A 15,879-nucleotide genomic window follows, 5' to 3' on the forward strand; every position below is an offset into this window, starting at 1 on the left:
CTTTGGCATCCGCGCCTATCAGTCGGCTAAGCTGCCCCTTTGAGCTCAAGGAAGAGAGAGGGGTAATAGTAATAATAGTTATAGTCAAATAGTAAGGTTCTACATTTAGGCAACAAAAACAATGCACAGGTACAGTATAGGAGGTATCTTGCTCAACAGTAGTAACTGTGAAAGGGATCTTGGAGTCCTAGTGGACAACCATTTAAATAGGAGCCAGCCGTGTGCAGCAGCTGCCAAAAAAGCCAACACAGTTCTAGGCTGCATCAACAGAGGGATAGAATCAAGATCACGTGAAGTGTTAATGCCACTTTATAAGGCCTTGGTAAGGCCACACTTGGAATACTGCATTCAGTTCTGGTCGCCACGATGTAAAAAAGATGTGGAGACTCTAGAAAGAGTGCAGAGAAGAGCAACAAAGATGATTAGGGGACTGGAGACTAAAACATATGAAGAACGGTTGCAGGAACTGGGTATGTTTAGCTTAAGAGAAAGAAGGACTAGGGGAGACATGATAGCAGTGTTCCAATATCTCAGGGGTTGCCACAAAGAAGAGGGAGTCAAACTATTCTCCAAAGCAACTCAGGGTAGAGCAAGAAGCAATGGGTGGAAACTAATCAAGGAGAGAAGCAACTTAGAACTGAGGAGAAACTTCCTGATAGAACAATTAATCAGTGGAACAGCTTCCCTCCAGAAGTTGTGAATGCCCCAACACTGGAAGTCTTTAAGAAGATGTTGGATAGCTATTTGTCTGAAACGGTATAGGGTTTCCTGCCTAGGCAGGGGGTTGGACTAGAAGACCTCCAAGGTCCCTTCCAACTCTACTATTGTATTGTATTGTAAATAAATGATTAACAATGATAATAATGTATGCTTATATTCTAGATTGATAATAGCAGATTTTATATAATTTGTAAGTGGACTATGGAGAGGATGCACAAAAAGTTATGTAACCAAAGATAAATAATCTTATAAAATATGGAATTTATCTTGTCATTGGCTAGACAAAAAAATATGGAAGTGAAATATTCTAGAGAATTTTATAAAGATGTATTACTATTGGATGGATTTAGGATGGTGTGTAGAGAGATGCCATAATATAAATTTATTCAAAATTTAGAATCTCTTACATAAAATGAAGTAATAATAGTTATAGTCAAATAAATGTTTTAACAATGATAATAATTGTATACCTATGTATCAGATTGATAATACGAGATTCTACATAAATTGTAAGTGAAGGCTAGGATGAGGATGCAGAAAAGTTTTGTAACCAATCGACACGCTGTACGAAATTGGAAGATGGTTTTATGTTGGTCTGTGCTTGTTTGTTTAAAAACAAATAAAAAATAAAAAAAAGAAAGAGAGAGGGGAACGTTTGCAGGCAGTCTTCAACTTACAACCGTTTGTTGACTGACCTTTTCAAGTAACAAGCGACACTGAAAAAAGTGACTGGGTCAAAATTCAGATGCTTAGCAACGGGTTCATATTTATGACGGTCGCAGTGTCCCGGGGGGTCACGTGATCCCCTTCGGCGACCTTCTCACCAGCAAAGTCAAGGGGGAAGTCTCTCACTGCAGGCTAATAAGTGTGTCCAGCAGGAAGATGAATATTTCCCTGCCTCACTAGCAGCAGTGACTCTTCCGTCCCAAGGACCGGCCCATAGATTTCCACTGCTCTCCTCTCCTCTGCTTTCTGCGTATCAAGCACTGGACCCAGCTGTTCCTCCTCTACCTCATCAGCCACCTCCAGACCTGGGGGCTGTTGACTCTCCCTTTGAGGGCTGACGGACCGCCCAGGCTCCGCCTCTGTCTCTCTCTGTCTCTGTCTCTCTCTATCTATCTATCTGTCTCTCTCTCTGTCTCTGTCTCTGTCTCTCTCTCTCTCTCTCTCTGTCTCTGTCTCTCTCTCTCTCTCCCTCCCTCTCCCTCTCTCCCTCTCTCTCCCCCCCCCCAGCCCTCTTCCTCTTTGGAGCTCTCAGGTTGCCTTGATGCTGACCCTGACTCCCACGTCTCCTCCTCCTCCCCTGATTTGGCTGCCGGAGGTGCAGCAATGGAAATGTTGGATTCAATTGTGGTCGTAAGTCAAGGACCGCCTGTATTCTCTCTTCCTGCAGGATTCATCGGTTATGCTCCGTATCTCAACCAGCTGGTGGCTGACTGGCAAGGCCTGGACAGTGAGAGCGACCAGCTGTTTTATACCAACGTGTTCCTGGACCCTGAAAAGAGGGTAAGCTCTAAAAGCAGAGAGTATTGGTGGGTGACCAAGAAATGCAGCACATATGCGGAATCAGGCAGGCCCAGGTGGTATAAATAAGTCTGGGACCTAATTTTGATCTTGCATAGTTTCCCCGCTAATAAAATTGAATCATGGGGGGCATGACTGGTCTCTATACATGTAAACCAGGGGTGAGTTCCTGCCAGTTCTAACCTCTTCTATAGAAGAGGGTCCACAAATCTACAGTGCCGTTTAGAACCGGTTCCAGATCCCTCCCCCCGCCCGTCCACACATCATCAAGACGAAGAGCGAGAGGAGGAATTCTGGGAGTTGAAGTCCACAAGTCTTAAAGCTGTCAAGTTCGAACACCCCTGGGTTTTTTGTTTTTCTAAAGGGGTGCAAGGGTCTTGTAACTTGACAGCTTTAAGACTTGCACACTTCAATGTCAGAGTTCCTGAGCCAACATGACTGGAGGAGGAATTCTGGGAGTTGAAGTCCACAAGTCTTAAAGCTGTCAAGTTTGAACACCCCTGGGTTTTTTTTTCTAAAGGGTTAGGGGTGCAAGGGCTTGTAACCTGACAGCTTTAAGACTTGCATGCTTCAATGCCAGAGTTCCTGAGCCAACATGACTGGAAGAGGAATTCTGGGAGTTGAAGTCCACAAGTCTTAAAGCTGTCAAGTTTGAACACCCCTGGTTTTTTTTTTCTAAAGGGTTAGGGGTGCAAGGGCTTGTAACTTGACAGCTTTAAGACTTGCATGCTTCAGTGCCAGAGTTCCTGAGCCAACATAACTGGAGGAGGAATTCTGGGAGTTGAAGTCCACAAGTCTTAAAGCTGTCAAGTTTGAACACCCCTGGGTTTTTTTTCTAAAGGGTTAGGGGTGCAAGGGTCTTGTAACTTGACAGCTTTAAGACTTGCGTGCTTCAAATGCCAGAGTTTCTGAGCCAACATTTTGGTTGCTCAGCAAGAGCGTTGTTAAGTGAGTTTCACCACATTTTACAAGTTGGCCATGCCCTCCCAGTCACATGACTGCCAAGCCACTCCCGCTCAGTCACATGGCCGGCAAGCCACTCCCACAAAGCAAGCCACACCTAGATCTTTTTTTCCTTTTTTTATTTTTAAACATAAAAAACAACATTAAAATTTTTTCATCCATTACATACAGCATGTCGTTTGGTTACAAGCGTTTTTGCATCCCTATTTTCAATTACATATTTTCCATCTAATATAACTACCGTATTTATTCGAGTATAACGCGCAAAATTTTGTACCAAAAAAAGGAATTAAAGTGTGGGTGCGCGTTATAAACGAGGGCTGGGCCGTGCCGTGCTCAATAGTCGCAACTCAGCTGCCTGCCGCCTTTCCCCTCCTTTGTCTCCCAGCTATTGCCGCTGCTGCTGCCGCCGTTCACAGGACCCGCGAAGAGGGTGAGAGGCGGGTCCTGTGAACGGCGGCAGCAGCGGTGGCAATAGTCGCAACTCGGTGGCGGGCCGCCCCGGCTGGGAGACAAAGGAGGGGAAAGGCGGCAGGCAGCTGAGTTGCGACTATTGCCGCCGCTGCTGCCGCCGTTCACAGGACCCGCCTCTCACCCTCTTCCTCCAGTCGGCAGGAGGAAGAGGGTGAGGGGCGGGTCCTGTGAACGGGTCCTATTTCCCTTAAATGTGAACCAATTGGGGCAATTGCAACAGAATTTCTACTTATAGCATAAATGCACGCAGATATTTTACTGGGAGTAGCAGGTACAGTGATTCTTAGAACTTATGGTAAAAGATAATTTCCCCCCATTATACTGATGTCATATTTTCTCTTCTCCATGTGCCTCTGCTTCACTACATTGTCAGTGGGATTTTTTCCTTAATAACCAAGGATCTTGACAAACTTGAACATTGGGCACTGTCTAATAAAATGAAATTCAATGGTGAAAAGAGTAAGGTTCTACACTTAGGCAACAAAAACGGAATGCACAGGTACAGTATAGGTGATACCTTACTCAGTAGTAGTAACTGTGAAAGGGATCTTGGAGTCCTAGTGGACAACCATTTAAATATGAGCCAGCCGTGTGCAGCAGCTGCCAAAAAAGCCAACACAGTTCTAGGCTGCATCAACAGAGGGATAGAATCAAGATCATGTGAAGTGTTAATACCACTTTATAAGGCCTTGGTAAGGCCACACTTGGAATACTGCATTCAGTTCTGGTCGCCACGATGTAAAAAAGATGTGGAGACTCTAGAAAGAGTGCAGAGAAGAGCAACAAAGATGATTAGGGGACTGGAGACTAAAACATATGAAGAACGGTTGCAGGAACTGGGTATGTTTAGCTTAAGAGAAAGAAGGACTAGGGGAGACATGATAGCATTATTCCAATATCTCAGAGGTTGCCACAAAGAAGAGGGAGTCAAACTATTCTCCAAAGCACCTGAGGGTAGAACAAGAAGCAATGGGTGGAAACTAATCAAGGAGAGAAGCAACTTAGAACTGAGGAGAAATTTCCTGACAGTGAGAACAATTAATCAGTGGAACAACTTGCCTCCAGAAGTTGTGAATGCCCCAACACTGGAAGTCTTTAAGAAGATGTTGGATAGCTATTTGTCTGAAACGGTATAGGGTTTCCTGCCTAGGCAGGGGGTTGGACTAGAAGACCTCCAAGGTCCCTTCCAACTCTACTATTGTATTGTATTATTGTATAACCTATTTCCTTAATAACCCATCTTCCTTCTAAGCTTTAAAAAGCTAGACATTTTCCAAATTTCTATTCTATACATGTATTCAATCAAAAATATTTCTTTTTGCATATGCAACAAAATCAAAAGGAAATCATTTTTTAAAAGATTCCGTGAGATATAGGACAGCAAACAAAATGATATAATACATTTAGCATATAAACAAAATGTAATGAGAATTATACTAAAATAATAGTACTTGCATTGGTTCATTAAAAGTTAATGAAATGGTGTGAAACAAAATTTTATACCGATTTTTAATCGAAAATTAGGGGGTGCGCGTTATACACGTGTGCACGTTATACTCGAATAAATATAGATCTCACTTTCATTGTACAACATATACTCAATTACGATTCATGTTTCTTTCTTTTCAATAAACCTAATTCTCTTACATCCTTGATTGTCTGCTTAATAACAACATACCTTTATGTCGTCATTATCTCAGTCTAAATATTTTTACAGTATAAAAGAATTGACCAAGTGTTTCTATTTATATATCTATTATTATTTTCAACAGGCTATCTTTATAGCATGCACTTAGAGTTATACATTATATCACCAATCCTCTATCAAATGTACGTAAATTCATTATTATCCTTGACCTTCATTTTATAGCAATAAAGATCTTCAGGCAGAGGGCGGAGCCCCTTTCCAAGTGGGTGGTTCTGTACGTCTAAACCCTTAGCAGGTTGCTAGGAACCTGCTTTGTGTTGTCCTCTAAAGTTGATCAGACTCTCTCTTTCTACTTTTAGAAATTTTAGACAGTGGCCTTTATCCTTCTTTGTCTACCCTTAACCTGAAGGAGTCTGCAAAGAGCAGGGGTTCTGCCTCTTTGTAAAAGCCGTTAGTCAGAAAAGGTGCTGTCAGAATCCTCCTACTTTTCCGATTCCATAGAGCAAGGGTATCAAGCTCGGTGTCATTGAGGGCCACATCAGGGTTGTGTTTGACCTTGGGGGCCCCAGTGGGCGTGGCCAGCTCAACATCCTGCAGCTCTCTGCCAGTGAAAACAGAGTCCTCCCGGGCTCCGTTTTTGCTAGCAGAAGGCTGCAGGAGGCTGTTGCAGCTGAAAACGGAGCCTGGGTGGGCCGCACACAGCCCTCCTGGGCTCCATTTTAGCTAGCAGAGGGCTGCAGGAGGCTGTTGTGGCTGAAAACGGAGCCTGGGTGGGCCGCACACAGCCCTCCTGGGCTCCGTTTTATCTAGCAGAGGGCTGCAGGAGGCTGTCGCGGCTGAAAACGGAGCCTGGGTGGGCCGCACACAGCCCTCCTGGGCTCCGTTTTAGCTAGCAGAGGGCTGCAGGAGGCTGTCGTGGCTGAAAACGGAGCCTGGGTGGGCCGCACACAGCCCTCCTGGACTCCGTTTTATCTAGCAGAGGGCTGCAGGAGGCTGTCGCGGCTGAAAACGGAGCCTGGGTGGGCCGCTCACAGCCCTCCCGGGCTCTGTTTTCGCTAGCAGAGGGCTGCAGGAGGCTGTCGCGGCTGAAAATGGAGCCTGGGTGGGCCGCTCACAGCCCTCCTGGGCTCTGTTTTCGCTAGCAGAGGGCTGCAGGAGGCTGTCGCGGCTGAAAACGGAGCCTGGGTGGGCTGCTCACAGCCCTCCCGGGCTCCGTTTTCGCTAGCAGAGGGCTGCAGGAGGCTGTCGCAGCTGAAAACGGAGCCTGGGAGGGCCGCACACAGCCCTCCCGGGCTCCGTTTTCGCTAGCAGAGGGCTGCAGGAGGCTGTCGCAGCTGAAAACGGAGCCTGGGAGGGCCGCACACAGCCCTCCCGGGCTCCGTTTTCGCTAGCAGAGGGCTGCAGGAGGCTGTCGCAGCTGAAAACGGAGCCTGGGAGGGCCTCAGCCCTCCTGGGCTCCGTTTTCGCTAGCAGAGAGCTGCAGGAGGCTGTCGCAGCTGAAAACGGAGCCTGGGTGGGCTGCACACAACCCTCCTGGGCTCCGTTTTCACTAGCAGAGGGCTGCAGAGGCTGTCGCAGCTGAAAATGGAGCCTGGGAGGGCTGCACACAGCCCTCCCGAGCTCTGTTTTCGCTAGCAGAGGGCTGCAAGAGGCTGTCGCAGCTGAAAACGGAGCCTGGGAGGGCCGCACACAGCCCTCCTGGGCTCCGTTTTCACTAGCAGAGGGCTGCAGGAGGCTGTTGTGGCTGAAAACAGAGCCTGGGTGGGCCGCACACAGCCCCCCCGAGCTCCGTTTTCGCTAGCAGAGGGCTACAGGAGGCTGTCGCGGCTGAAAACGGAGCCTTGGAGGGCCGCACACAGCCCTCCTGGGCTCCGTTTTCGCTAGCAGAGGGCTGCAGGAGGCTGTCGCAGCTGAAAATGGAGCCACAGCCCTCCCGAGCTACGTTTTCGCTAGCAGAGGACTGCAGGAGGCTGTCTCGGCTGAAAACGGAGCCTGGGAGGGCCGCTCACAGCCCTCCCGAGCTCCGTTTTCTCTGGCAGAGGCACTGGGGGCCGGTCCTTTGCGGTTTTCAGGGTGGCCCCATGGGCCAGATCTAAGCATCCTGCGGGCCGGATTCGGCCCCCGGGCCTTGAATTTGACACCCCTGCTGTAGAGCAACGTGCCCATCTTACATTCACTGTATCTCTTCCAGCCTTTATCACACTTGCTGTTCCCCCCCCCCCTTTCTTCTTCCTCTGCAGAAGACCATCAACATCACTTTGGATCATAGGTGCCGGATCTTCCAAAATCTTCACGGCGCTCTAGGTGAGAATCCGTAGAAAGGAAATCCTGCGTCCAAAATAAAAAGCAGGTGGACTGAAGGGCGATTCTTCCGCTGTTACTGGAGAGCTACAAACAAGCTTCACGGGACCTAGGGCTGCCTGGGAGTCTCCGGGTTGATACCCGAGGCCGTTGACCTCTGCTTGTGTGGTTTGCCAAGCTACTCCAGTTGGAGTCAAACTGCAACGTTTGTGTAAAAATGGAGCTCGAGTAGCAGATAAAACGGCAGCTACAAGCTTGTTCTACAGTTGATAGAAGATTTGGGATGACTCCTTCCCTCCCTCTCCCGCTCCCACTCTCTCCCTCTCTCTGTTTGTCCCTCTCTTTCTCTCTCCTTTCCTTTTTCTCTTTCTCTCTCTCCCTCCCTCTCCCTCTTTCTCTCTCTCTCTCTGTCCCTCTCTTTCTCCCTTCCTTTCCTTCTTTTTCTCTTTCTCTTTCTCTCTCTCCCTCCCTCTGCCTCTTTCTCGCTCTCTCTTTCCCTCTCTTTCTCCCTTCCTTTCCTTCTTTTCTTTCTCTTTCTCCCTACCCCTCTTTCTCTCTCTCTGTCCCTCTCTTTCTCTCTCTCTCTCTTCCTTCTTTCTTTCTCTCCCTCCCTTTCCCTCTCTCTCTTTCTTCTTTTCCCTCTCTCCATCTCTCTCTCTCTCTCTCCCCTTCTTGCTGCTTCATGGTTTATTTTATTATCTGCTATTTCTTGCCTCAGGAAGGACACCCTCCAAGATTTAATTAAGGTCTTTAGAGCCTTTTTAAAAATCAAACTGGGTGGCTTGCTCCTAAAATATCCTATTGCATTGGGTGGGAAATACCAATAGCACTTATATGCCGCCTTACAGTGCTTTCCAGCCCTCTCTAAGCAGTTTACAGAATCAGCATTTTGCCCCCCAAAATCTGTGTCCTCATTTTACCCACCTCGGAAGGATGGAAGGCTGAGTCAACTTTGAGCTGGTCAGGATCGAACTCCTGGCTGTGGGCAGAGTTAGCCTGCAATACTGCATTCTAACAGGGAGGGAGGGAAGAAAGGAAGGAAGGAAGGAAGGAAGGAAGGAAGGAAGGAAGGAAGGAAGGAAGGAGACTTATATACCACTTTACAGTGCTTTTACAGCCCTCTCTAAGCGGTTTACGGAGTCAGCCTCTTGCCCCCAACCATCTGGATCCTCATTTAATCCACCTTAGAAGGATGGAAAGCTGAGTCAACTTTGAGCTGGTCAGGATCGAACTCCTGGCTGTGGGCAGAGTTAGCCTGCAATACTGCATTCTAACAGGGAGGGAGGGAAGAAAGGAAGGAAGGAAGGAAGGAAGGAAGGAAGGAAGGAAGGAGACTTATATACCACTTTACAGTGCTTTTACAGCCCTCTCTAAGCGGTTTACGGAGTCAGCCTCTTGCCCCCAACCATCTGGATCCTCATTTAATCCACCTTAGAAGGATGGAAAGCTGAGTCAACCTTGAGCCGGGTGAGATTCGAACTGCCAAATTGCAGGCAGCTGGCAGTCAGCAAAAGTAGCCTGCAGTACCGCACTCTAACCACTGCGCCACCATAGCTCATAAGGTTATATCTTGGATTGGATTGGGAGGAGAGGGGTTTCTAAGGACGTGGCTACTTTGAAAACCTGAATGGCATCCGTCCTTCTTAGCCAGCTAGCAAAAAAGGACTCCTGGCCTGAGAATCCACCAAGAGCATACTCTACTACTGCAATAAATGGTTAAAAGACAAAAGGAAACGGCACCTGGCAAATCGGCACAAAAAAAAAACACATTACACTTAATGTTCTTTTCCCCCTGGCCGCCTCCTTAACTATCGGTCAGCATCCAATTAGCAGCGCTGATTTTGTTTTGGGAACGAAGATGGGCTGTCGTGCCTTCTCCATCGCTGCATTCTTTCCATGGCCTTGAGCTCTCCTTTCTTGCCCAGCACAGCTTGGATCCCAGAAAATCCCACCTTTCATCCTCCCGCATTCCTGTTCTTCCTCCCTCCCCCTTAGGTGACAGTGTCAGGTTGGCAAGTTGTTGTCGTGGCCCGCCAGCTGTCAGCCGAGCTGGTAGTAGATTCGGACAGTGAGGAGGTTGGGGAGGAACATGGGCCAGTCCTGGAGTCTGGGGAAGGCTCTAATGAGAGCTCTGTGTCGGAGGCAGAGACAGGGCCAGAGCCGTATGCCAGTTATCAGCTGCCTTCAGAGTCAGACATCAGTGAGGCAGAAGAACAGCTGGAGCCTGTTCTCAGTGTGCGCATGCACAGAGCTGCCAGACGAAGGGAACAGCTAAGGAGCAGGGGTCAACTTGGGAGTTAAGGCCACAGGTGGACGATGAATGGCCCCTCCCAGAGGAAATAAAAGAGGAGCGAAAGGGGAGTGGAGTTTGCAGGAGACCATTAGTGTGAAGGAGGGAGGGAGTTTCCCCCCTTCTAATTCACGAGGTGTGGACCGTCAGCCCTTCCTTATTCAGCATATCTCTGAATAAGCAGAAAATAAAACCCGATAACATGTTCTAATAAAACAAACTTTAATATAAAATAAAATAAATCTTACTATCTAAATCTTACATTTTGTCAAGAGCAATTGTTGCCCACCTCCTTCGGCAGGCAAACGGAAGATCAGAAGGAAAGGAAAGGAATGTGATGACGTATTAGGAGACATGCGCAGTAAATCATTGTCAGATTAAGAAAACATTTCTACAGTATAACTCAGAATATAAGGTCAAGTTGACAAACAAATTAACGTAGTGACGATTAGTTCGCTTAATTGATTCGTGACTCTCCGAGACTCCTGGCTAAGTTTTGCAGATATCAACCAGGCAGCTCTCCAAGCCAGCTAAGGTCTGTGACTGTAAATCCTCCCTTGAAAGACTTTGCTGGATGTGATTGAGCAGAATTCACAGTCAATTCATAAAAGGGTTTTTTGTCGGGACCAGGAGTTGGCTTCAGGCTCTTGGGAAGCCTCGGTTAGAACCGTTATGAAGCGAAGCAAGCAGAATGGCAGGCATGACAAGCTGGCCTAACATTATTATTATTATTATTATTATTATTATTATTATTATTATTATTATTATTATTATTATTATTATTGAAAAAGTTTTATACAAACAAATTTCCCCCCTTTCCCCCCCCCGCCATATAATGTAAATCACATACAAATACTGTACCCCCTCCCCTCCCCCCGTCTTAAAATAGATTTCTCATACAAATATTGTGCCCCCTCACCTCCCAACAATCATAGTATAAGTTTCTCTTAAAGTAACAATAGCCCAATAACCCCATCATCTAAATTAATTAAACATATATAGGTCATAATATAGGTTTCTCTTAAAGTAGCAATATCATTAATCTCATTAATCCCATTTTCTAAATTTATTATGCATATATATTTCCCCACCCTCCACCCTAACCCTCCCCCACCTCCCAATCAAACCCACCCCCCTGACTTCCGCTATACACCACTCTAACAATTCCAAGCATCCCACATATTATTTACTCTGATCATCTGTCAATCTGAACATTCTTATCTAAAGGCTACATAGTACTTCCTAGTCTGATATTTATTCTGTATATAATCAATCCATTTTACCCATTCCTGTGTATAATTCTCCTGCTTCTGACCTTTTAAGAAAGCTGAGATTTTTGCCATTTCGGCGAACCCCGCCACCTTCTGAATCCATTGATCAATTGTCGGTAAAAAATCTTTTTTCTAATGTTGCGCAATCAACAACCTAGCTGCTGTAACCATATACAAAACCAGTTTTGTTTCCCCTTTGGTAAAATTCTTAGTTATACCCAGTAAAAACATTTGCAGAGTAAATTGTATTCTTTTCTTAAATACATTTTGCATAACCCACCATATTTTTATCCAAAAAGCTGGCCTAACATTATTATTTTCTGCAAACCGTTATCTCCCCTGGCATACATGTGAAAGAACCTTTTGTCATTGTTGTTGTTGTTTTGTTTCATTCTTTTTCTCTGCTTCTTTCCTTCCCAAGACGAAGTGGCTCTCAAATTCGAAAACGGCCAGGTGAGAGTGCGGAATCTGGCGTTTGACACCCTCCCTGTTGTCATTCATGGAAACGGACCCACCAAGGTAGGCCAAATCCCGGCTCCCTGGAACTAGGATGTTCCTTCTAGGACAGGGATGAGAAACCCTTTCTGTAAACGTGTGCCAAGATTGTGTGTGCACGCCCCACACCCCGCAATGCAATGTGCCCCCCCCTGTCACTGCGTTAATTGTTTGCTAGCTGTGCTGAGATATACTGCGCAGGTCATAGGCCTTATCAGCAATGATTTACTGTGCGTGCCTCTTAACACGTTTCTTAATACATCACACATTCCAGAGACTTCTGTACTTTTGATCTTCTGTTCTCACCCCCCAACTGAGGATGTGCGCATGAGCACCCCACCCCAACGGGCTAAGCCAGGGCTCAGCAAATCGTGGCTCTTGAGCCGCATGTGGCTGTTTTATCTCTCTGCTGTGGCTCCCTGTCTCCAGGCGGCACCACAATTTTGAGAGGAGCTTCCGGTTAGGGGCGGGGCAAACAGAGCGCTCCAGGAGGAGACTCTATGGCAGTGTCTCTCAACCTTGGGACCTTTAAGTCCTGTGGACTTCAACTCCCAGAATTCCCCAGCCAGCTTTGCTGGCTGGGGGATTCTGGGTGTTGAAGTCCACAGAACTTAAAGTCGCCAAGGTTGAGAAACAATGCTCTATTGGCAAGGGATGGCTTTTCCGGTCAGCTCCACAATTGATAGGGCTTTCGGTTAGGACAGGTAGAGGGAAAAAGGACGCCGCGGTAGGAGGAGAGGGGGGAGAGGGGGGGAGGAAAGCGGACTTCCGGTCGGCTCCAGAATTGAACGGGGGGCTTCCGGTTAGGACCTTTGTGGCTCTTTGAGTGTTTAAGGTTGCCGACCCCTGGGCTAAGCATTTCCGACTTCCGGAGAGCCTCCAGGGGGCCAGGGGAGGCCGTTTTTGCCCTCTCCAGGCCCTGGAGGCTTTTCTGAAGCCTGGGAAGGGCGAAAACGGCCTCCCCATGCCCCCTGGAGCTGACAATGTTATGGTGGAAAACCATATTATGGTGGAAAGCAATGGTGGAAAATCATATTATGGTGGAAAACCATATTATGGTGGAAAGCAATGGTGGAAAGCAATATTATGGTGGAAAACCATATTATGGTGGAAAATCATATTATGGTGGCAAGCAATACTATGGTGGAAAGCAATATTATGTTGGAAAGCAATATTATGGTGGAAAACCATATTATGGTGGAAAATCATATTATGGTGGAAAGCAATACTATGGTGGAAAGCAATATTATGGTGGAAAACCATATTATGGTGGAAAGCAATATTATGGTGGAAAGCAATATTATGGTGGAAAGCAATGGTGGAAAACCATATTATGGTGGAAAGTAATATTATGGTGGAAAGCAATATTATGGTGGAAAGCAATGGTGGAAAACCATATTATGGTGGAAAATCATATTATGGTGGAAAGCAATATCATGGTGGAAAGCAATGGTGGAAAATCATATTATGGTGGAAAGCAATAAATTGGTGGAAAACAATATTATGGTGGAAAACCAATATTATGGTTGAAAGCAATATTATGGTGGAAAGCAATATTATGGTGGAAAGCAATGGTGGAAAACCATATTATGGTGGAAAGCAATATTATGGTGGAAAGCAATATCATGGTGGAAAGCAATGGTGGAAAATCATATTATGGTGGAAAGCAATAAATTGGTGGAAAACAATATTATGGTGGAAAACCAATGTTATGGTTGAAAGCAATATTATGGTGGAAAACCATATTATGGTGTCCCAAAGGTGCTTTTTTCAAGAGGCAACTGGACTTCCTTGGTTTTTCTTTGAGGATGTTTCGCTTCTCATCCCAGAAGCTTCTTCAGCTCTGGCTGGATGGTGGGGCATGGAAGGATGGATACTCCTTGCAGACAGCTGGTCATTTGCATCCTTTTTGAGGGACGTTGAGGCCACCTGGAGGTTTGTCTGTGTCCTCAGGGTCACCTGAGTGGTGCAAATGGTTCCTGTAGTCTGTATTTTTTCCCCTCTGGAAATCCATCCCTACTCCCCCACCATTCCAAGGGTCCTCATCCCAAATTGTGTAGCTAAAAGTCTGTAGAGATTCTCAAATCATCCAGGTCCAAGGTGCGTTTTTTCAGGAGGCCACCGGACTCTCCTGTTTTTTCTTCAAAGACATTTCGCTTCTCATCCAAGAAGCTTCCTCAGCTCTGGATGACTGAGAATCTCCATATAGACAACATGATGGTGGAGTCAGGTTGACGAAGGAAGGAAGTTTTCTGTTTCAACATTGTGAGCACAGCCATTTCTCTCTCCAAAGCTGCAGCTGAATTACCTGGGGAACTACATCCCTCAGTCTTGGACCTTTGAGAGGGGCTGCACCGTTTGCAAAGAAGGCTTGAAGAATCTCAGCAACTTGAAAGTAAGAGTTTGCGCAACGCCGGTCAGGGTTGGGGAAGGTTTAAAAAAAAATAAAACTCCGCTCGGCACGATTTCCTCGCTTGTCTTGGCACCGTGCAGAGAATCCTGAACTTCTCAAAAATGGGAAATTGCTATAAAAGGTTCTGAATTATTTATAGGCTTGAAACCCCAACATCTCTCATGTGGAAGTTGGAAGAGAGATGCAGTTAAATCAGTTATACATTTGCAAAGATTTCCGGGGTGTTTTAACAAGTAAACATGGACTTCGTGGGTTTTTACATTGCCTGGAATGAGATGATGCAGTTAGGAAGTGGGAATTTCCAGGCAGGCTGGATTTTTAGAAAATGAGAGGGATCTTGGAGTCCTAGTGGACAACTGTTTAAATATGAGCCAGCCGTGTGCAGCAGCTGCCAAAAAAGCCAACTCAGTTCTAGGCTGCATCAACAGAGGGATAGAATCAAGATCGCGTGAAGGGTTAATATCACTGTATAACGCCTTGGTGAGGCCACACTTGGAATGCGGCATTCAGTTTTGATCGCCACGATGTAAAAAAGATGTGGAGACTCTAGAAAGAGTGCAGAGAAGAGCAACCAAGATGATGAGGGGACTGGAGGCTCAAACATATGAAGAACAGTTGCAGGAACTGGGTATGTTTAGCTTAAGAGAAAGAAGGACTAGGGGAGACATGATAGCATTGTTCCAATATCTCAGGGGTTGCCACAAAGAAGAGGGAGTCAAACTATTCTCCAAGGCACCTGAGGGTAGAACAAGAAGCAATGGGTGGAAACTAATCAAGGAGAGAAGCAACTTAGAACTGAGGAGAAACTTCCTGACAGTTAGAACAATTAATCAGTGGAACAGAAGTTGCCTCCAGAAGTTGTGAATGCCCCAACACAGGGAAGTCTTTAAGAAGAGGTTGGATAGCCATTTGTCTGAAACGGTATAGGGTTTCCTGCCTAGGCAGGGGGTTGGACTAGAAGACCTCCAAGGTCCCTTCCAACTCTGCTATTGTATTGTATTGTTTTGTAAATGTAACGCCTCTTACAAATTGATTGCCCTTTTTAAAAAAGTAAAATAAAAAAAGAGCTGTAGTGGCACAGTGGTTAGAATGCAGTATTGCAGGCTAATTCTGCTGACTGCCACCAGTTCTGCAGTTCGATTCTGACCGGCTCAAGATTGACTGAGCCTTCCGAGGTCGGTAAATGAGGACCCTAATTGTTGGTGGCGATAGGCTGACGATGTAAACCACTTAGAGAGGGCTGTGAAGCATTGTGAAGCGGTATATAAGTGCTATTACTACTTCCCTACCTCCCTTCCTTCCTTCCTAGTAGCTAGAATGCAGTATTGCAGGCTAACACTGCCCCACAGCCAGCAGTTCAATCCTGACCAGCTTAAGGTTCACTCAGCCTTCCATCCTTCCGTGGTCGGTAAAACCCAGATTGTTGGGGGCAAGAGGCTGACTGTATACTGCTTAGAGAGGGCTGTAAAAGCCCTGTGAAGCGGTATATAAGTCTAAGCGCTATTGCCATAAAGTGACTACCTTCAGCTCGCCGAAGAGGAACATAACCCAGAGGCAGCTCTGTGAATTTTTGATCCTGATCTTCTTTTTCCCGCCACTTCCCCTCCCCTGCTTGCAGGAAGACTCGCTCCCTCTGACCGTGGTCGGGGTCTTTATCGAGCAGCCCACCCCTTTCCTCGACCAGTTCTTCAGAAGGCTCCAGCTTCTCCGCTACCCGAAAAAGAAAATCCACCTGTTCATCCACAATCACGTGAGTCGAGATGATCTGGGTGAGAAGGCA

The 15,879-nt window shown here is 46.5% G+C and overlaps 1 protein-coding gene across 4 annotated transcripts in view; it reads left to right on the plus strand.

Annotated features, from left to right (window-relative positions):
- The window catches only part of PLOD1 (procollagen-lysine,2-oxoglutarate 5-dioxygenase 1), a 42,284-nt gene that overhangs the window by 10,908 nt on the left and 15,497 nt on the right, over window positions 1–15,879 (plus strand). For all 4 annotated transcript variants that reach the window (XM_081954630.1, XM_081954631.1, XM_081954632.1 and 1 more), the window contains 5 exons: window positions 2,114–2,226; window positions 7,570–7,633; window positions 11,613–11,710; window positions 13,980–14,081; window positions 15,718–15,849. In XM_081954630.1, coding sequence (XP_081810756.1) covers window positions 2,114–2,226; window positions 7,570–7,633; window positions 11,613–11,710; window positions 13,980–14,081; window positions 15,718–15,849 — 509 coding nt within the window. The remainder of the gene's footprint in view (window positions 1–2,113; window positions 2,227–7,569; window positions 7,634–11,612; window positions 11,711–13,979; window positions 14,082–15,717; window positions 15,850–15,879) is intronic.

Source organism: Natrix helvetica (assembly GCF_964273705.1).
Source record: "Natrix helvetica genome assembly, chromosome: 5".
NCBI lineage: Eukaryota > Metazoa > Chordata > Lepidosauria > Squamata > Natricidae > Natrix > Natrix helvetica.